Source organism: Malurus melanocephalus, unplaced genomic scaffold, assembly GCF_030028575.1.
Source record: "Malurus melanocephalus ecotype Western Australia unplaced genomic scaffold, MMel_1.1 scaffold_405, whole genome shotgun sequence".
NCBI classification, from domain to species: domain Eukaryota; kingdom Metazoa; phylum Chordata; class Aves; order Passeriformes; family Maluridae; genus Malurus; species Malurus melanocephalus.
The window spans coordinates 581621-604088 of NW_026623637.1; the positions used below are offsets into that span (position 1 = coordinate 581621).

General features: G+C 38.6%; 1 protein-coding gene across 1 annotated transcript in view; it reads left to right on the plus strand.

Annotated features, from left to right (window-relative positions):
- Positions 1-22468, plus strand: part of MDN1 (midasin AAA ATPase 1) — an 89503-nt gene that overhangs the window by 38953 nt on the left and 28082 nt on the right. Inside the window, exons 39-66 of the mRNA XM_057379426.1 lie at positions 73-180; positions 769-957; positions 1750-1839; positions 1934-2194; positions 2332-2602; positions 3122-3281; positions 3581-3697; positions 4826-5034; positions 5588-5733; positions 6195-6397; positions 7422-7642; positions 8670-8783; positions 9579-9711; positions 10522-10631; positions 11280-11413; positions 12103-12263; positions 12605-12725; positions 13801-14011; positions 14152-14383; positions 15233-15359; positions 16224-16394; positions 16538-16752; positions 16850-17231; positions 17431-17540; positions 18333-19029; positions 19630-19791; positions 20492-20765; positions 21730-21965. Of these exons, the coding sequence (XP_057235409.1) occupies positions 73-180; positions 769-957; positions 1750-1839; positions 1934-2194; positions 2332-2602; positions 3122-3281; positions 3581-3697; positions 4826-5034; positions 5588-5733; positions 6195-6397; positions 7422-7642; positions 8670-8783; positions 9579-9711; positions 10522-10631; positions 11280-11413; positions 12103-12263; positions 12605-12725; positions 13801-14011; positions 14152-14383; positions 15233-15359; positions 16224-16394; positions 16538-16752; positions 16850-17231; positions 17431-17540; positions 18333-19029; positions 19630-19791; positions 20492-20765; positions 21730-21965 (5565 nt within the window). The remainder of the gene's footprint in view (positions 1-72; positions 181-768; positions 958-1749; positions 1840-1933; positions 2195-2331; positions 2603-3121; positions 3282-3580; positions 3698-4825; positions 5035-5587; positions 5734-6194; positions 6398-7421; positions 7643-8669; positions 8784-9578; positions 9712-10521; positions 10632-11279; positions 11414-12102; positions 12264-12604; positions 12726-13800; positions 14012-14151; positions 14384-15232; positions 15360-16223; positions 16395-16537; positions 16753-16849; positions 17232-17430; positions 17541-18332; positions 19030-19629; positions 19792-20491; positions 20766-21729; positions 21966-22468) is intronic.

A 22468-nucleotide genomic window follows, 5' to 3' on the forward strand; every position in this document is an offset into this window, starting at 1 on the left:
TTAAACTGCATCATGGTCATATCTTGTAGGTTTCTGACTGTGTAAATTCTCTGAATTCTCTTGATCTTACAGGTATATGTTGATCCACTGTCAGCAGAAGATATGGAATTTATTGCGAATACATTGTTTCCTGCTATTGATAAAACTATTATTGCTAAAATGGTTGCYTTCAATAACCAGGTAAATATATTTTAATTTCTTTTGTGTAGAAGTAGGCAAAACGCAGTAAGATCAGAAAAAAGTTAAGTCTAATGTTACGAATCCAAGCATTTTTATAGAGAAGTGTGTGAGTGACAAAAGAAGGATGGAAGTATATGCAGAGGAAAGCTAAGAACACCACTAAACCTGGTACCTGAATTATTGTACCAGAACAATCAGATGCTTGGTTGATAACTGAAGAGGCGCTATTTTTCACAGAAGAGAAACATATAGAGAGTGGTAATAATGTTAAAAAGAAAATAGTATTCTGTGACCTTAGGTAAAATCTCTTGTGTCAGCATGTTACTGCATATTCATTTATAACRTTGCAAGAGTAAATTAAAAAATTGAGCTGAGTGTTAGAGAAATAGTAGAGAAGAGGCAAACGAAATCAGGCTTTTGTTCCTAACATATCTTCAGCAAAGTAAATTCAACCTGATCTTTTGGCTGCCTTTGACTTGCAAGCAGTGCCTAAGGCAGAAGTTCAGTTGTGATTTTTTAAAAAAAATATTTGAAGACCAGCACATGGGTAGAATAAAAGGGGTTTTTTTAATTACTTTTTTTTTTCAGATTGAAAAAGAAGTAATGGCTGAAAAAAAGTGGGGACAGAAAGGAGGACCCTGGGAGTTCAACTTGCGTGATCTTTTCCGCTGGTGCCAGCTTATGCTTGTTGACCAGTCACCAGGATGCTATGATCCAGGCCAGCATGTGTTTTTGGTATATGGAGAAAGAATGAGAACTAGAGAAGACAAAGAAAAGGTGAGCCATGTGTTCTCCTTTCTTTCTCTTCAGATGGTGAGGCAGAATTTATAGAAGTCCAAGTGTAGATCTCCAGTTTGAAGATTTATTGTAATTCATTCATTGACATTTATCTCTTAAGAAAGAAAAATAGATTGGTTTGGGGTTTTGAGGTTTGATGTAGATACCTGCTCCCCTTACTGTTTGAAGTACCAATTTAATTAATATAAAGGCAGATGGCTGATGTTAATGAAGGCGTGTAGAATAACAAAGGACTTGAAGTAAAACAACATATTCCTGTGATTTTGTGTTACATAGGTGGCAARCATTATTATTTATCACCCTTCTGTTTAGAAATCTTGTTCTTTTGTTTCATTTCACAGCATTTAAATGGCATTAAACTGAAAGTCAGGTTGTGAAACTGAAGTTGTTGGCTGTATGTGACTGGGTATTTCCTCATGAGTTTACTTTTCCCTCTCTGTAACACTGTTATATTTTTCTGTTACCAAAGAGCTTATTTRTGAAGTGAATTCTATCCCAGTACTTTGTTAAAGAAAAACTTTGCTTACAGTATTTCAAATCACAGAAAACCATGATTAATGAAGGGATTGCTGTGGCATGCTCACGCTGACATTGATTGCTTGCTGCACTTTGAGTTAAATGAGCTTGTGATTTAACTGTGTTAGTTACTGTCATACCACTGTGGAGCTGAGAGGAAAACATACGTCAGATGTAAATTTTTAGAAGTAGATCTTTGGAATAGCAAATAAGTTGAACTGATAAATCTCTCTTTTGCTCTTTTAACTATTCTAGGTTATTTCTGTATTTAGAGACATTTTTGGTGAGGAGTCCAATGTGTATACAGGAACCAGGGAGTTTCACGTCAATCCATATAATGTTCAGGTAAGCTGTTGACAGGGGATTTTGTCACGGGATAGGGAAGGCAACAACTCGCACAGCTAAACTCCCATTTTCCTCTGTCTCTTATCCCTTTCAGATTGGTTATTCAGTTCTTTCTCGTGGCAACTATATTCCTCATTCTGGCAGAACCCTCTCACTTCTGCATCACTCACTGCAGTCCCTGGAGTCCATAATGAAGTGTGTGCACATGAGCTGGATGGTGATCCTGGTGGGCCCAGCAGCTGTTGGCAAAACCAGTCTGGTGGAGCTGTTGGCACATCTCACCGGCCATCGGCTGAAAATCATGGCAATGAACAGTGCCATGGATACAACCGAGCTCCTGGGTGGATTTGAGCAGGTAAATCCTGTTTTGGTAATACGGCAGTGTTTGTTCTTCCCTCCTGASCAGTCTGCTGTGAGTTCAGTGCTTGTAAATGCAGCCTTGGCACCACGGTGTGCTGCATGAACTAACCCTGTGATGGSCTGTGTTTGCAGGTTGATATCAACAGGCCGTGGCAGCGCCTCTTGGAAAAGGTGGAGAACGCTGTGAGCACACTCGTGAGGGACAGTCTGCTCCTGACAGAGCTCTGTGCCGATGATGCTGAACTYGTGCTGCGTGCTTGGAGCAATTTCATCCTGAATTACAAACCCAGATCTCTGGGGGAAGGAGGTGGAAGTGTTACAGCTGAATTAGTGAGCAAACTGGAGGGAATACTTGTACTTACCCAGCGACTAAACAACAAAATAAATTCTTACACAAAGGCGGGTATGTATGGTGGGCAGTTTAAAGCACTGAAATCTCCTGTACTCAGCTACTCAACTTACAATGCAATACAAGCTCCTATCTTGTATTCCTAAGAAAGGGAACTTGGATACACTGTTCTTGAATCTGTACCTTGAAGCACTGATAAGCTGACCTTTACAAATGTCAGCAAATTAGCATATGGGTCAGTTTTCTTTCTTTATTTTTTGACCATTGTCTAAAATATAAGGTGTTAATACCCACCAAATTTCATCTAATGGGGGAGAAGTGATACAGAAAAGTACCTGTTCAGGGAGTAAACTGTCAATCTGTTTTCTATTTCCTTGTGCTTGCAAACCTTTTCTATTCACATGGATTTTGCTCATGGGAGACTACTTGAAGAGTTGGAGCCTCTGCTGTTAAGTTCCCCTAAAAAGTAGTAGGCATATATGTTAATTAATAAAATAAGTACTATTTTTTGTGAATGGAACCAGAAGCTATTTCATTAAAGTAAGTTTCAGTGTAACATGTATTTCCTTTCAGAGTTTGCTCATCTGGTTGAAGAGTTCCGGCGTTTCAAGGTGCAGCAGGCACAGGCTGCTGACTGCCACAGCCATGGCACTTTTGAGTGGGTGGATGGGATGTTGGTTCAGGCCCTGCAGTCTGGAGACTGGCTCTTAATGGACAACGTTAATTTYTGCAAGTAAGAGATTTTAGTGGCCTTGTTTCAGTGAATCCTTTGACCTCCCTAATTGACTTTGTCTCTTATTGTGGTTCATGACTGAATATTTTGCATTTGATAATGCACAGGAACAGTAATTTGTATTTTCTGGAAGAGTATCTTCTTTCTCTGACAGCTTAGCAGTTGGTAGTTTTCCTGTTACCTTATGAAGTAATTATCTGTTTGGCTTTTGCTTAAGATAGGTACCATTTTGATTTCAGATCAGAAAGGGATCAAACTGTTGCCTTTTTATGACCTTTATGAATTTGTTTTAAATGTAGCCCGTCTGTGCTGGACCGCTTGAATGCTTTGCTTGAGCCAGGAGGTGTTCTGACCATGAGTGAGAGAGGTGTCATAGATGGCACGATTCCTACAATAGCTCCTCATCCAAACTTCAGGTACTTGGCATTTCTGATTTTTTTTTCTTTTTTTTTCCTTTCGTTTTATCAAAGAGGAGGTTTAGAGTAAAAATGTCATCAGTGAGCCAGTCTTTTGGTATTTTGAATGCTGTTCAGTTTGCGGTGTAGTGAAGTGACACTGTCTAGGACAGAAGAAAACTTCACGGTGGTGGACATATAAAAGAGAGCTGAAGAGGCTTTGCTTTATATCTCTGTTACAACACAAACTATCACACAGGAGAATTCATAGCAGTGTGCCTCTGCCTTGATTTCCCATTTCTAATTTTGAGATTTCAGTACTTCCCTGTCTCACTGGGAATGAAGTTGAGCATGTCTGCATTAAGGATGGCGACTTTAGATATGCTGGTAATGAAAGCTCGTATATAGGAATAACAATTTGCTTCCCAKCTTTTTCCTTCCCATCTATAAATTTGAGTTAGTGAGAGAACTTAAWAAAACCCCAGCAAACCATCCAGATAGACAATCTGCTATCTCAGACCTGAAGTAATCTCTGTGGAAGATAGGRGGAGAGCATAACACAGACTATTCTGTATAATTCCTAACTTTTATAAATTCATGACAAGGATATTGGGACTGATGTGCTCTGGTTCCTCTGAACTGGGAACATTTTTGACTTTTCAGAAACCTGTTTTCCCTGCATTCTGTCTCAGAAGTACTTTTTCCTCCTTGCTTTTGAGAGGTGTCTATGATATTAACTACTTGGATGTGGGATACTTTGGTTTTTAAATAGCATAGATTTATTTGAAGCAGTTGCTAAGACTTTAAAAAAATGCAGCTCAGAGGCGTAGCTTTTCTTTTTCTGGGCAAATGATAAAACAGATAAAACGCAGATAATGAGTTAAAAGGCATGCAGAATAACTGTGTCTAATTGCAAAGTATAACTATTCGTACAGATTTCTCATTTAAATTCACTAGCTGTCTCTGGCTTTCTAGATACTGTGTCTCCATTTTTATGATGATGAGTTTACTTTCTGGAAGAGCAGATTTAGTTTTTCTTGAATGATAGTTCAAGGATCTAAGTTGCATCCTAAGAATTTAAGGACRTTGAAATGGATGATTGTTGTAGGTGCCTTYCAACTTAAATTATTCTGTTCTAATATCCAACAGGCTCTTCCTTTCTATGGATCCAGTTCATGGGGAAATATCCAGAGCCATGCGGAATCGTGGGATTGAGATTTACATTCCTGGGGAGAATGATGGAAATGCATTGGACAGTCTGGATTTGAAGTTACTCCTGCATGGTTTGGGTTTAGTTGGAGATAGTGTCTGTGATGCACTTCTGGCTGTGCATTCAGAAGCCAAGGCAGCAATAGCAGGTAAAAAAAAGTCAGCTCTGGGTTTTTTTTTTTAGCAACTTAGGCTCATTATATATGTATAGGTGAACTCTTCAGTATTAAATCTTGGTTATTTTACTGTGGTCTGTGCTAATGCAAGTAAGCACATAAAACTATGATCAGGTAGTTTTGGATTGGTTTATTGAATCCCCAGGAAGTAGGCCCAAGTAATGAAAWAGTGGTAACTGCAGTGCTTTGTTCAGGAGTCATCAGACACTGGCACRTATCTGTTGTCCCTTGCTATGGGGAAGGCAATAAGTGAAAATCTGCAAAACAGAGAGTTTGCACAAGTTGTTCYTTGCAACTGAGCTTCATTCAGCTCAGCTGTTTGATGTCTTATTTTGAGCTTGTCATTTGTTACTTACAGTCTTGTCACATTTTCTTATCARCCTTGGGGAAGAGCCTGTTCAGCTTTCAGGATGTATTTGTAGGATGTATTTGTTTTATATCCTGACACCTAAGGTGGTGTTTGTTGGATTAAAGGGCTGACAGTTGCTAAACATTCACACCACCTTAATTGCTGTGTATCTTTCAGGTTCAGTGTCATCTTTGTCACCTTTGCTTCAGGCTGCTGTATTAATTGTTCAGCAAATACAAAGAGGCCTTGGATTAGCAAAGTCTTTTTACAGAGCCTGTTGGGAAGTTTATGGCCGCTCACAACAACTGCAGATTAACCAAAAGGTAAAAGTCCTGTATTTGAAAGCTTTTCTTAGATCATCTGGATAAGTGAAAAATGTAACTTCACGAGGCTGGTGTTTGAGATCCTGTTACCTAAGTGCCTGAGCAAAAGATTGATGAAGATGGTGCTCTTGGAGAGATGAACCAAACAATATCCTGGGTCGGACTCTGAGGCTTGTGTTTTTTAACAGCTTCAGCTGAGACTTTGGGATATTAATACTGATACAGCCTGTAACACTGTGCACACTGTCATCTGTAGACATTTCTTCTTTAAAACTGTACCGTGCATTATTTCATTGCTGGTAGGAATGTTTTGGTACTTCTGTAGATTATATCGTTTTTGTGTGGAACATTCAATGTACAGTAATTTCATAATAAATACATGTAATTAAAGGGTTTCCTCTATATGCTTGAATACATGTTACGTCTGAATAGGACTCTAAAGTGCTTTTTGTTTGTTGTAGCTTGTGTTAGAACTGGTTACAAGGCATGCTTCAGCTCTGGATTCCCCTGACACATGGGGTGAGTCCTTGCTAGCAGTGGGATTGTGGCCAGACTCCCTGCCTTCGGGTCTGTTTGCAGCTGAAGACTCGCTCCTTTCCACAGTCCGGAGCGATGGACAGGTCCTAATGCATTGTCTGCACAGACTCAATCTCAGAAACTCCAGGTAATATCCAGGGATATTTTTTTTTTTGTCTAGTAAATAAGAAAGAATATATGTGAACTAGGTGAAAGTTCTTCATCAAATTGTGCAAACTTTGATTGTCACACTCTGTGTTCCTGTTACCTTTCCATACAAACACTGCAAATGAAAGTTTAATTATTTACTGCTTTATTCTTAAGTCTTCAAAATACTTGACTCTTTAATCTTCAGTAAGTACATTTGACCCATTCTGAGAGTTATTAGGAGAAAGTATTTAGCAGAAAATGTRAATGCAAACACTGGCTTTAATAGGTAATAAGAACCCCAAAATCTCTTCCTTCAATTTCCTTCTAAGCTTTATAAAACTTATGCATTTAACGAGTTTTAAATATCCTAATGATTCTCTGGATTTCCTGTTTTTATGTAATCAGTTATTCATGAGTAGTTTCAGGTAAAAACACAAATTTCCTTCTTCAGGCAGAGCTGTCTGAAAGAAGCAGAAGCCATATTCAGGGGGTATATGAAAGAATTTTTTTTAATGATTTCTTGTGCAATATAGCTGTTAATTTGTACAACACTGGTGCAAAAACCTTTCAGCTTCCAGTGAAAGAGCAAGCTGTAGAAGTTTGTACTAAGATAAAAAGTTGAAATTGTAAAATCTTAGCAATATGATCTGTTGTTTCCTAGTTTTGTTTGGTTTTGTTGCTTACTTTTTAATCAGTGGCACTTYTTTTCCTGTCTTTTGTCTTTTTTAMTTTAACTTKGTATATCACTYTGGTGCACAAATCAATTAGAATTTCTCAGTGAAATGCTGTGCATATTCACTTGGGATAGTGCATGAATTTTTGGCAACAATGAGCTCCTAATAGTAGACAYCCCCAACTGATTTGAAGTTGGAAAGTGTTTTTAAAGCTAAATAATGGAGGAAAGATCATTGCATTGCTACACTTGATGTCTAAGGATGGTTGCATAGCTTGGCCTGCAAAATGTATTCTTTCCTGGATCTGGCAGTTCAAGCCCTTGATTGCTGGACTTCTTTGTTTTTCAGGACACTACCACTGACTCTGCAAGATCTTGAAAAAGTTATGCAGTCCACWAATCCTGAGAGTCTCAGGTTCAGTGCTGTTGAGATAGATGCAAACTGGATGGACAGAATGGAAGTTCTCCAGGCTTCAGTGAAACTGTTCATAGAAAAGGCAACCAATCTAGATTGGAAATTAAGAGTTAAATGGCTTAACTCCTTAGCCAAAAATTTGCCACAGGTGCTTGGTATGTAATCACTTAACTTTGTTTTGTCTAAGGGCTGAGTTATGTTTTGGTAAATATTGTAGGTCTTCTATGGAAACCTCCAGACCATTCAAATTACCTGAGTTACGAAGACTCAACTGTCAACACTGATTCAAGGGCATGGAGGCTCCAGGGAGGGCCAGAAACAGATTGTGCATGTTAGGGAAATCAGGAGACTTTGGGCTAAACATTGTCATTTATTATTGAAGCATTTTTGTAACTTCTGCCTCTTCTGAATTAGTTATTTTTGGATTGGTTCTTGGTCTATGTAGGCAAATACGCCTTTYCACTACTTTTTTTAGCTACAGTAAAAGCAGTCAAATGCCTTCTGTGTATTTGGTGTTAAAATGCAAATGCTTAGAAAGTCAGGAAACTGCAGAACAGATTTCCTGAAGYAGTGTTGTCTGAACATTCAGGATAATAGCTGAGATGAGCTATTCACTTAATTACAGTATTAATCACWTTAAACCCATGGAGTGTTTAGGCTGACATTGGTCCAAGTGATTCACACATTTAGCTTTCTTGTATGGTCTGAAATCTCAGATTATGTTGTACCTATATTAATGGGGCTGCTTCCCCTTTATTTTGCTGTCTTTTCAGGCAGGTAGCTCTGTGAAGTAGAAAATACCTGAAAAATTATTTTAGTGTAAAGTATGCTCTTTTTTTTATTGAAAAGAAAATAAACGCCCCCACAAAAATAGATGTATTGAGAGGAAGATTTGAAGGTATAAACTCAAGGGTTTTCACAAACCTTATTATTAATAGCATACATGTACTATCACCAGTGTAACTGGAACTCCTCTTTGGATTTATGTCTTCAGCCATGACATTCTGGTGCTTTTAAGACATTTTGGAACTGATACAAAATAAGATCAACCAGCACATCTAGAGTGCACACACAGATTTGATTCAGTCTGCTTGTCTGCTTCTGCTGGCTCAGTTGAAGCTATTTTTCTTGATTTGTACCAAATGCTCTTTTATGCCTACACTCTCCCCTCTTCCCCTACAGATTCAGTGCGGATTCAGCTGGAAGCAGGTGCTGTAGCCCTGAGCTGTTTCTATGCCAGTCCCCTCTCATCTGGAGTCAGTAACATSATCAAGTTGCTGCAGCCAACAATGACAGGTACTTCTGAAAAAGATGGATGTAAAACATTGCTTCCTTTATTTGTTCGCTGAACACATTGCAACCCTTTTTAGGAAATGTATGCAGCAAAACAAAGGCTAAATTCTAATTATGTATTGCTTTTGTCATRAAAGAAATTACAAAGAAGACATCCTTGTTGTCTAGAACAGCAAATACGTCAATTAAATGCTTTCATCCTGTTCAAGTTAGATATGAGTGCTCTGCCCCAGAGTCCTGCCTGTGTATTGTGTATCTGTGGTTCAGATGTATTCCTRCAGCTCAGAGTGATGTTCTGAAGAGAGATGCAAATATCCACTGCCTTTCTGACTTAATGATTTAGGCACCCTGGCCTTTTTTCCATAGGATTTACTGTGTTAGGTCATCTGAAAACCATGTTTTGGCCTGTAATTTTCCCTTGGTGTTTTGTGGGAAGTGTCAGCCTGTGGTTTCCTTTCCAAGCTTGTTAGATGCATGATAGCAATATATAATGCCATTGGACCTTTTATGGGTAGTCCTGGTTGTCTCACCTGGATTCAGAGCTGGACTTGAGTTTCCAGGCTCTGTTTGAGTACTCTGACCCATGTTTAATTTATTGGCACTTCTGTTTTAAAGAACCTGCAGTTGGCTTTAATGTTTTTCTGTTTGGATACCTGTTTTTCTGTTTGGAGTGAGAGAGTTGGACTGTCTTTCTCCTAGGCTTTCTTTTTCTTTTCCCGAATGTTCTTGCATAGGCAGGGAGTCAAGAAAAGTACTGAGTAATATTTCACTGTTGTCCTGTCTTGTTTACCTTTCCAGATGAACATGTGATGCCTCTGGACCCAAGATGGAATATGCAGTTTTTGGAGATCATTAGAAATTCTGTGAACTTTGATACAGAAATGGAGCACACAGATCAGCTTCTTATCCTTTTGAAATCTGCAGCAAATCGGTGGGTTACCAAAAAACCCTCCTAAAGACTGCCTGTAATCAGTGCTGAGTAAACACTTGTGTCTGCTGAGTGATTTTAGGTTTTGATAGRTGTGATCTGAAATACCTGGCAGAGATTTTGTATTGGTATTTAAATTCTTTGCTTMTGTTTACTGTAGATGCATACTAAACACAATCACTTAATACAGGGAGCAGAGCTCCTGGCATTCCATATAGGCTGCAGTACCTCAAGGACAAATCAGAACTGTGGGATAAACCATTAAAGAGGCAGAAACACCAGTGTGAAATCTCTGACAAAACTTAAATAGTTGCCCTGCTTTTGTGTTTGGACTATTTTTCCTAATAAGTTTAGAAAGTACACAGGTTTAAAGTCAAGTGTAAGGAAGTAGCTGCTCACATATCCTACAGGCTGTGCTTCATGTGTTTTGTAGCTCACTAGTTTTTCCTTGTGAARTCAAGTAGGTCTGTAAAGTAGAAAATTACTTGAATTAAGCATTTGTGTTTTTTTCTTTTCCTTTTTTTTTCAAAACAAAACAAAAAACCTCCCTTCAAAAATAGATGTATCAAGAGGAAGATTTCAAGGTTGAACTTACGGATTTTCACAAAACATTCATTTGCTTCCTGCTCTTTGTGAAGCTTGCTTCTACAGAAACCATATTCAGCAATTGTGTTGCACCTGGTTCTTCTTCCATMAGGCAGTGAATGTATTATGTCACTTTGTAGTTCAAATGTCACATTGTAGCTCACCATTCTCATGAGGCCAAGGCTTTAAAACAGTACGGGATTGATAACAACTTTATTTTTTCTTCAGGGCAATGTTACTTCTTGACCGAGAAAAAAGAAGTTATATTGAGAAGAGTTTGATTGCCAGCAAGAAGCCAAGAAACAGTGTCTTGAGAATGTCTCTAGATTTCCACAAAAGTGGGTTGCTTTTCACTGTTCCTTTTGGTCCTGTAGTCAATTTGGAATATGGTTAATTTGCTTTGCTATGAAATGTGTACTTTCAACATGTCTTGAGTATGCAAAGAAAAAATGTGTGGATGCAAAACAGTCAAAAGAGGACTAATGTGGTATCTAACCCATTATTCTTAAATTATATATACCTTAGGCTACCCTATTTATGTCCTGCCTCTACAAGGTAGTGAGTAAACATGATTTCTCTCTTAATTATCTAAACTTTCAAATAATGGTGGAGGGAAATTGGAATAGTGTTTTGTCTTTAGCTAGTAAGAATTCCCAAGTTCTTCAGATGTGCTCTTGTTTTATGTAAGTAGGAAGTTTTACTGCTAAAACAAAGAGTAAAATGTAGTGATGAGCCTAGTGTGCTGCATAGAGGCAATTAATCAAGGAATCCCTCATTAAGGGTTTTTTAATGTATGAATCAAATGCATAGAGGTGATAGAGAATTGTGCAAATAATGAAGGACTACTTTTATTCATATCTTGGATCTTTTCAGGGTTTTTTTTTCTCAATCATAAAGAGGTTCTAGTGATTAGAAGCTGACCCATATGTTTCCTGTGATGTGGCTGGAGTATTCAGTCTCTGCCTTTCTTCTTCCCCAAACCTCAGATCCAGGAAGTTACGATTGTCTTCCTCATGGAATGGTGGTCAACCTTGCTGCTTTCTTTGAGCTTTGGGATGCATTTGCACTTCACTGGGTGAAGTCTACTCAGGTGGCCTTAAGTGATGATGACATGCATGATGTGAGTAGACTTTTCATAGTACATTTATGGAAGTGAAATGAGATTGTGTGCAGAATRCTGTTTTTAGTTTCAGGGACCATGAAATAAATTGCAGTGCCTCTGTTTGTATTCAGAATATGCTGAACAGTAGGCACATGATAATCTTTGTTTCTTTTAGTGGCTGTCTTTGTGCCTGTCTTCTCATTTCTTCTGTGTGGACTGTAGTTTTTCRGTCTGCATATACTTGAAGTGGGAATTATTTTACCTAAATGTACACACCTGGGATRTAGATATTTGCTGATCCTGATCTTCAGGCCCTCAGACCTGCTTAGGAGAAGCTGATGATTGAGTATCCACTTCTATCTGGGATAAGAATATCTGAACCTGGACAGCTGGCATGCAGATCACAGGGGTGGTTCACTTCTCCCTCTCCATTTTCAGACCATGAGTATAATTTTGCAGATATCTTGACATGGTAGATTTGGTGCAGGGATTGGTTGGTTTTGGCTTGTGTTGTTTCGCCTGCCACTGTGGTATTTTTAGAGAGACTGTAGTTGAGTCCTGGTTGTGTAGCACTAAATACAAAGTGTTGTGGAACTCTGAAGTTAATGGAAGTGGTGATGGTGGTTTTGCTTTCTCTCTTGCATGAAGTACAAAGTATTCTGTATCCTGCAGCAGCGGTAACACTAAGCCTTTGTGTTTGTTGCTAGATTTTATATGGCTCGCTGTGGCGGGACCGGTTGTGGGTCATCTCTGACACTGTGGCAGTGGATTCATCAGGGTTGTCACTTCTGGCTCTGCACTGGCACTGGGTTATGAAACACCTAATTGACAGAATTCCTCAGATGCTTATTGGATCAGACCAGAACAAGTGAGTGGCTTTTGATTTTTTTCTGTTAAATGGCTATATAAAATACTCTTTTCTATAGTGTTACAGCTAATTAGCATTGCTTGGATTTGTGTCCCAAGTCGTGTTCCATTAGTGATGCAAATAACAATATGTTAAGTAGTTGTTCATTTTTATAATTCATGTTTCCTAGTATTGTACTTCTGCTTAATCAAATAATCMTCTAGAATTTCTACCCCTTTAGTGAAACTCTTGTGCATCTTATGAACTCTTATGCATCCTTTTTGCCTTGTTTCTCAAAGTTCTCTTAACTGTGTGGGTTTTTTTTTCTTCTCTGTTCCTCTTCTTTTTTCCTCTTCTACAAGGATTTCCAGGGAAATTCAATCTGTTTCACAGCAGATTCAGAGCTGCYTGGTCAATCCTGCTGGTGTTTCAGCCAATATGAAGATACTGCAGAAGTCTCTAGGAAGACCCCTTCCTTTTAAGGTATCAGTACTCTGTTTGCAAAGGATTTGTTTTTCCAGCAAGGTCCAGATAGGCTATAATATATTTACAGCACTTGCTTTCCAGGACAGCAAAAAYACACTTCTTTTGCATTTGGTAGATTGATTAAAAGGAAATTTCAGCATATATTAATGTACGTATCTTTTGAGAACTGTATCAGTTATCTAGATAGCATTTCTGCTATTAATTATGCTATGTAAAGAAAATATTTGTTTAATACATAGGAGTGCCTGAGCATAAAAATACTGCTCCTCCTTGCTCTGTTTTGGAGACTTGTGAATATCACTRTGCCACTTGCATATTTAGCAAACATAACTGTATTTAGAACAGCCTGTGCACTTAGCTTTTATACAGCATAGGATGGGGCTGCCTTATGACTTCCTAAGACAAGGCCTCTTAACTTTGGTGGTTTTGCAGTTTTGTCTTAATATATTTCAGAATTGGTTGTAATTCAATTCTTCTAAAAAATCTTTCAGTAAATTTTCTGAAGAATACAAGTCCCTTTTTAAAAACAGTTCAGAAGTAGTCATGTGCACTTGTGTTGGTGACTAGTAGTTRAAACTAGGTCTCAGCTATCATAAAATGCACATAGTTTCCTTGTGAGACTGAAGAACATTCAGTGCTTACTAATAATTTGGAGAGATTTTTCTAAGCATTCAAATGTATTTAAATTGGAAGTGTAAACTGCAGTTTCTTGTAATTGACAATAGCTCCTGGTATYTTTAAAATTATTTTGTGTATTTATTGCCCTCAGTTTAGGTAAGTTGCCATGTTGAAGTATTATTTGTCTGCATAATCTATGTAGTTTCTTTATGAAGGAAAAAAATGCTAATTTGACAAGGAGTAATTGTGGCCACCTGTTTCAGTTTCTGTCTTCCTGCTGTATTGAGTAYGGTTGCTAAAAGATTATTGTTAAGCTGTTGCAGGCTGGTTTATATATACTTGTATTTTAGTTGTTTGCATGTGAATTTGAAATCTTAGTTTTGGCTGAAGTCACAAATCATGTTTGTGGTTTTGTTAGCGCTGCTRAAGCAAATTGTCCTTTTCACATTTCCAGGATAAACTGGGCATGGAATGTTTTTCTCAGTTAAAAGCTCTCAGCAAACCACTGAACATCTTGGAGCTAAGATTGGCCCTGGGAGAAAGTAGATGGCAGGAAAAAATGTGCTGTCTGAAAATTGCTGCCACAGGAGTGAAGATGAAGAAAGCACTGTTGCAAGCTGATGGCCTGATACTAAGAGCCAACCATTTAGAAGACATTAGTCTGGGTAGGTAACACTTTTGAAGAGCTYAACAGGATGATTTCTGCCATCTCCATTCTTTCGTACACAGATGTAAAAGATGTTAAACTTCACTAGCAAGAAATACTGTACATGCATTTATGTGTCTCTTCCATTCTTTCAAACAGGTCAGCTACAGATATTTTTGAAAGCTGTACATTCACWACTGAGAGCAGAAGGAGTTACATACAGTTACTCAGAAGAAAGGCTGCCTGAAGACACCAYCTCCAACCGGTTAGACCCTGCCTTGCTAAACCAGCTCTGCAGTCAGGTYCAGCTGTGGCCTGCAATGGAATACATGGGGGTGCTCTGGCAGTACAAACTGACAGCAGATTACATGGCCAAGGCTTGTGCAAGAAGGTAAGAAGGCTGGAGAAAGACATCCTATATTYCTTTTATGAGATTCAGAATCCCTAGCTAGAAGTATGTAAATCTCTGTGTGTACATATATGTAATATATATAAACATATATATAACAGATATATATTACAAATGTATATATTTGTAATATATATATATATACCAGTTTGTATGTACATATATATCTATGCAGCACACCAATATCTGTGTGTTAGGAATGAACTCAGGGATGTTTAGCACCACATTGCTGGGTGCAGCTGCAGAAAGACTGAATTACAGCTGCAAATGGAGGAAATAGACTAGCATGCATGCTTCCTTTTGTGTAAACCATATAAACATAGGATCATCGTTTAAATTAACATTATTAAAGACGTGTCAGTATTGTTTTCAGGGGCCAAGWGTGTTTATTTTTAGTCTGGTTTACTAGTCCTTAAAAGAGAGCTATTTTTTAATGGATTTCAGTGAGTGTAATTTTTTGTGCAATTAGATTCTTAGAATCACTGGCTCACTCTTGCGTTCAGCAAAGTTCTGATTTTTCACAAAAACTATAAAGCTAGAAGACAATCTGTCCCTAMATGTTTTCTGTGTTTTGCTCAACATGTAGCTTATAGCTCCAGGAAATGGCACTTTTCCCTTTTTTTTGTGTGTTAAGATTCTGTCAGCTTCAAAGAATTCAAGTGTTTTGAGTATTATTTGAGTGCTTGTTCTTCTCCAACATTTGAAATGCTGTCATTTTAACCTTTCAGTTGTTTTACCTGCCATTCTCAATTTGCTTTACTATCCAAATGATTTACTTCATGTGCCCAGCTTAAACATTACTTACGTTGTGTTTTTTCATACCTGCTACAGGAAGAGCCATAGTCAAGAACTAAGCATATGCTCAGATCTGCCTCAGTTCATGGCTTTTTCTCTGAAGTTGACACCAGCTGCTTCTCACCAGCTCTCTGGACTGTGGCACTTGTTACACCTTAATGAAGTAAGAACAAATTTYAGTTTAATTAGTCTTGCAGAAGTTTTCAATAGGTTCTTCAAAATATGTCTGTCTCCARGATTTTTGGCATGCAATTTTTCTACCTCTGCCTGACAAAAACTGTAACTTCTTTTAATAAGAAAGATTATTAACTGCAAGCCTTGAGAAAATGTAATTAAACCATAATGTTGAAAAATAAAATGCAACCAAATCTTAAATAACATAGTTCTGTATTATTTAGTTTGGTAGTATTGTTCTAGACATCCATCTGTAACCTGGTGGAAAAGAGAAAATTGTATAAATTGCAGGTGCCAGCCTGGTTGCATCTATTTATTCAAAATATTCCATTTTATGCTGAAACATGCTTTCCTCTGTTCCAGTGCCTCTGAATTTTTTTGGGTCTGTTGTTAATCAATAGACTGATAAAGCTACTTGGTGCATTTTCTGTAGACCATTTAATATCTTTGGTTAATATTTGGGATACAATGGTTGTGTTCCCACAAAGCGCCGTAAATCACAAGTCCACTTTAAATTCTTCAGAGCCAGGTGTTGGATGGCTTTCCCCGTTTCACGCCTCTGCACCCTGGTGGATTGTAACAAAAGGTTGCACAGTCACAGAGGATGTATGCTAGCAACTTGCTGTGTAAACATGCTCCATATTGCACAGACAGGAGGCAGTGCTGACCTCAGGAAGTGTACTCTTTATTGAGCAGATGCAAGCAAATACTTSGTGAATTTGAAAGGATCTTGGAGAATATCTTGTGCTATCTCTACTGAAAAACATACTTTACTTTCTTTGTGTATGTGTTGCTTAATTCTCTTTTGCTCCCTGTACATAATTCTCACATCGAGGTTTTTGTTCCTCCCTAGATATGCCCTGAAGAAATGTCTCTTCTGTCATCTCAGCTAGTTAATGCTGTGTTAGCATCCTTYTGGAGCAGTACTTTCACCACAGACCCAGACTACTGGTTGACTTGGAGGCCACTGCCTGCAGCAGAGGAAAACAACTTCTCTAAATCCCATGTGAACCGTTCTTTGAAGGTTTGTCTCTTCTGACCTAGTCAAATTCTTTTCTGAATATTCCTGTTGACTAATTCAACAGTTTTCTAAATCAGTATTTTAAGTTCTAGCTTAGTCAGTGCAAGTTGCATTTGAACAATCTAACTCTTAATCTCTTAATTTAGGGCCCAGGCATTTTGACCCGAGCTGTTTTCTCAAAGTGCTTCTTTGAAATTCTAACTAGCAGCAGCAAGACAAGCCAGTGGGATGTGAGTGGGCTTCCTGTCTTGTCATCATCCCACATAACACTGGGAGAATGGATGGAAAGAGCACAGCAGCTTGACAAAGTCAGCACAGCGCTGTGGACCAACCTGGCTGTCTCTTCAATAGCAGATTTTAGGTATTAAGACCTCTCTTCCAGATATGTTATTTAAATCAAGAATGTTACCAAAGTTTGCTTACTGTGTGTAAACTTTATCTCATTCCTTTTCCTCCAGACACACAGATGCTAGACTACAAGGAATAGTGCTAAGCAGACAGCTCTCTGCCCTGGTAGATCTGGTTCCAGTGGATCTTCAAGAAGAATTTTTGGAGTGCTGTGAGAAGCTCTACCTCAAAGATCCTGTTGCATATGAGCACCTTCTCAAGATGCTTGGCAGCATCATTGATCAGGAGTTACTTCCTAAAGAATTCCTGTATCTTCTACTCACTTGCTTGCATCAGTACTATGGGGAAGGGCTTCAGGAGTTGCCAGAGACAGCTTGGCGAGGAAGCCTCTGGGTGATCATTGGCTTGGTGCAGATCCAGATGTGGCTTCCRCAGACCAGGTTTGATCCAGCTGTTAAAAGAGAATACAAGCTCAAGTACTCAAAAGAAGAGGTGAGTATGAAGCTGAGTTGGTTTTACCTTYGTTATGTATAAAATCAACACAGAGGAGTTTGGCTTGGGAGCTTGGGGGAAAATATTTGGTCATGATTTTTAGACTACACAGTTAGAACTTCTGTTAATGTCCAAGAAGTTGATGTACCTACTTACTAAAATCAGAACCCCTGTGAATAGTTTATTCTTTTCTTTTTAGTTATACCAGCTGGAGTGTGAATGGAAAACACATGATTTTTCATCCCAACTGCATACAGGAAAAAGTATTGAGGATGAAAGAGTCAGCAACTATATTCATCCTCATATCAGGTAACATCCAGACAGTTAACCCATSTCTTTTAGGGTTGACGCTTCATTTTTTGCACTCAGGCACTGTATTTCCTCAAGGCCATTTATACATGCCAGTGCTATTTTGCAAAGTTCTTCAGCTGATATTASTGGGGAGAAATCTCCATATGTGTGATTTAGCAATAGCCTTTAACTATGTTGCTGTGGATGAATTGAATTTCTTACCACATAGAGTACACCGCTGGCATTTAGAATCTGTAGCCACTGTTATTTTCTTTGGGGCTTTTTGTGGTTCTTGTTTATCTGAGGAACTTGAGGAGGAAATTTTAAGCAAAGAGAACTCTCTGCTTTGTGCAGCCTTCCAGGTGTGTTCCTTGTACATGGAGGTAAAAACTGTYTATTATTCACTGTTTTCCACTTTTAATAGGAATTTCTGATTTCGTTATTGTACATRTAGAGGGTCTGGTAGTTCCAAGCTRCTGCTTAAAGAGAATGRTAATCACTGAAAGCAGATTCTGAATGGCTGAGTTTTACCAATTGYTTGTGGTAATAYTATTTTCTTAATGCTCCCAGAGCTGTCATGTAGCAAGAAAAAAGTAATTAAAGTTTGTGGAAGTGGCAGGGAGGGAAGAAGTCTACACACACTTATGTCCTATAAGGGTGTTTGTTTTTTTCCTTATTTGCTGTTTCACACAAACTAGAATATTTCTGTTTAATCCTTCTCTGTATCTAACTGTTACGTTACCTATATTTAAAGAAGTTTATATGAAACATACTTCTGTGTCTAAACTGGGCAGTGTTGTTTCTTATCAGACTGTTGCAGGAAAGAATGCAGATGTTGAAGGAGCAAATAAGCAGTCTTTCTAGAAGGAAGGCCTTCAGGCCTGCAGCTCCACTGTATGATGGCTTATACCAGGAGGTTCACCAGTACATCAACAGCATAGCACGGGTTTCCTCCGTCCAAGACCTTCTAGCCCGCCTTCTGCAGTTCCTGCGTGGAGAGAGACCTAAATCACTGCAGGCTGTACAAAACCTGTTAAATGAAGAAGCCTCGTGGCAGCAGTCACACCATCAGTTTAGAAAACACCTGGCAGAGGATTATGCTGCGTTCCCTGATGCCATCATTCCGCTCCAAGCTGCCATCCTGCAGTTGCAGCACGGCATGCGATTGGTGGCTTCTGAAGTGTATGCAGTGCTGCAGAGCTTTGTGTGTCCAGCTGATCTCACMAACCTCCTCACTTCCTTGTTGACATTTCCTTCTGTTGGCCGAGCCTTTCCCACTYACTTTGCTCGGGCAGAAATTTTATGCTCAGTGAACTCAGTTGGGGTACTTAATGGACTTAAAAAATTCTCTCTGAAGCACTCTGAAGGAGGACCTGAGGGTGCTGAGCAGCCTTGCCCAACTGTGGAACAACTCCTGGTGAATGCTTTGTTGCATCTTCAATGCCATGTACTGTCCAGAGGAGAGATGGACCAGAAATCTCTGCAGCTTTTCAGACATCTGTGTCGGGTAAGCTCGGGATGCCCATAGCTGGGATTCTTGCACTGAGCTACCTTGCTCCCTGTGGATGGATCTGTTAAAACAGGTGTGAAAGCGAGCCACAGAAATTATCAGAGGGCTGGAACACCCCTCCTGTGAAGAAAAGCTGGTAGAGTTGGGGTTGCTCAGCTGAGGGAAGAGATGTCTCTGGGGGGACACCTTGTTGTGGCTTTCCAGTATACAAAAGGGGTTTAGAAAAAGGACTGAAGGAGACCTTTTTACCAAGGCTCATAGGACCAGGCATAACAGTTTTACACTRAAAGAGGGTAAATCTAGATTKAAATCTATGAAAATAATTGTTTTAWAATGTGGATGGTTAGACACAGGAACAGGTTGTCCAGAGAAGTTGTGGATGCTGCAACCCTGAAAGTGTTCAGGAGTAATCCGATGGGGGCTTTGGGCAACCTGATCTAGTGGAAGATGTCCCTGCCCATGGCAGAGGGATTTATACTGGTTGTAGACCATCAAGGAGGGAAGAGCCAAACAAAATAGGTCCTGACCCACTGATGTTATAGGAGATGATTTAAAGTGCTAACTTGTGTAAAAATATACTGCTTTGTGTTTCCTCAGGCGATTGTAAATGAATGGGATGAGCAGGAACGCCGTGCCCAAGAGCAGGAGGCAATGGAACGCAGCCTGTACAGATACAGGAGTAAAAGTCACGGGAAAGGACTGAGTGAGGAAGAGCAGGAGGAAGAAGAATTTAAGAGGAGATTTCCTTTYCATGAAAAGGTAATAACTGTAACTCTGTAAAGAAATACAAGAATTACTTCTGAAATAGCTCCTGAAAATACATGCTATAAGTGATATGAGGAAGGAAGCAGTTTTCCTTCAACCAAAAGTGAGATGGGGATAGATTTTTGATAGGTATTAAGTAGTGTGCTTGTGGTTTGTTTTATCTTCTGGTTGAAAAAAAGTTTTTGGGATTAATTTCCAGGTTTGAACGGTACTGTGGTTTGGGTAAATAGTCCCAAATTATATAACTGAATGATAATATAGTTATTTGTAAAAATMTGGAATTTTATTAATTTAGCAAGTAAGGCCATCTGAAGTTCTACTGCCTGTGGAGAAGGGTGGTCTTCTTGAGTAAATAAAGCAGTTGTGACAGAACAGTTCAGCTCCTCAAGCAGCTACAAGTGTTGAGGTGGTTTATCAGCAGACACAGCTGCTGCTTTTTCTGAAAAAAAAGTTTAGTTGGTAGCAGTTCAAGGATCACTGTACTGCACTCTGCCTGCYGTGGCTGTGCCCTGAAATGTTCTCTGCACCTGTGGTTTCAGACTGGCAGTCTGTCTAYATTATACCATCTGCAAATCATTAGCATGTTGTTGCAATTCCAAAAAAATCAAAAGGGGAGATAGGGAGAAGAGGCATTTAAGGAAGATATTGAGATTTTCTTTTGAATATAATTTTCTTTTGAATATGTAATTTGCAGGACTTTGAAGATATCACAGCTCAGCCAAGCTTAGAAGAAAAAATGGAAACTGAAGATCCAGTGGAAGATCAGCTGGAAGCTGACAGAGCCCTTCTGTCCAAGAGYTCTATGCAAACAGTAATGAAGGTTCATCAACAGTTGTGCTTAAACTTTGCTCGATCCCTGTGGTATCAACAGAGTCTGCCTTCTCATCAAGCCAAGCATTATTTCAGTACATTTGTTTCCTGCTACCAGACTGGTGCATGCCTSGTGTCACAATTTTATCCTTTAATTGGTAAGACTGCTGGCATTATTTCAGATATGCAGGTTTAGATTTGTAATGATTTCTTTCAAAATGGCTGCATTACAGTAACGAAAATGGGGAAATATGGGGAAAATGGACAAAACTGTTTTTCCAAATAATTTGCCCCATGTTCAGAATTGTCTTGTGTAATGCATTGATTTTTATTATATTACGGAYTTCTTTAATTCCATTTGGTAATGTAGAAGACAAACACAGTTTTAAAATGTATTGAATACTGAGTAAAATTTTGATTATATGGTGAGTAGTCCTGCATAGTCCTCTGGAAAATAAACCACTTGCAGAAATTTCCCAGATTTAAACTTTGCAATTAATTTCATAAAAGAATTGGTTTAAATTTAGMTTATATATATAGTTGAAAAAAGGTATGATTTTCTTTTTCCTACCCTGAATTTTTGAAAACTTGATGTGTCAATTGTTTTAATAATGTGTGAGAATGCAGAATCATCACTTTTCATAGCAGAGCTATATATTTCAGTTCTGATCTGATAAATGCATGTGTGCAATTAAGATGAAGCAGATAAGGGCTGTTGTTTCTATGGTACTTTATTTTTGTGTTTGCACCTGAGATGTAATGTATGTGGGAGTTTTTTTGTGTGTTGGATTACTTTTCCACAGAGCCTTGCTACTAATTTTATATTATGATCTCCTTGATGAGCATTTTTAATTGGAGGAGCTGTGTTCTTCTGACAGGATCACAGCCCACCTTTAGGATGCTGATTGTATTTTATAGAAAAATTCGATAAAATAGAGAATATAAAGATTAAGTATGTCTCCATACTCCCATCTCATTGTTCCAGTGGCACAGTCTTATATCCTTGTAAAAGATTACACGTAATGCTTGGGATACAGGAGGGGGAAACCCCTCCAGCTTTTTCTATTCAACTRAAGAAAAGAATTAATAGCATGTCTGATGTCTTCCTTATTTGCTTCCTAGGTGCTGAAATGAATGATAGTCTTTTGGGAAGCCAACTTCTGCTTAGCACTCTTCTTCACAATACCTTTTTTGAGGAGGTAACTTCAGATCTTGTGCTGCAGCAAGATGGTCCATATGACTTCTACCAACATCCCAATATTCAGCAAGTCCGACAGTGCCAACCTGTACTTGATAATTTTGCTAAAGAAATAAATGGGCTACTGCAGGAATGGCCAGAGCATCCTGTACTTGTGCAGGTAAAAACACCTCAACAAATGTTTGGGGGAAACTGGAGAATTTTAGGATTGCTTTTATGTGTAAAATATGTGTRTAAATATGCATGGACATGTGCACACACATTCATGTGCTTGCCTAGATGTCTATRTTACTTATGCAGGTGTTTTGAATTCATACCTGTTTATTCATAAGAAGTGTAGGTATTATTAGCTGTTCTGTTTTAGTTATGAAGTGTTAAGTGGGATTCTGCCAACTTGAACTAATAGCTTTAAGCARTCTTCTGTCTGCCATAGCTCAAAGGTCCTGAGGTCTTGCTGTTTCTACACCTGTTGTTTTTCAAAATTCTTTCTTTCATAATGCTTTAAAATAATTATTTTCAGTTCATCTTTTGGGATCTGTGTTGTCCTCAGGTGACATTTCTTAAGAGTATTGTGGAAACTCAGATTCTGTGGGAAATCTTTGCATTAGATCATTTGTGCTCCCTTGCCTAAGTGCATTGGCTTCAGTCATCTCTTACTGAGCT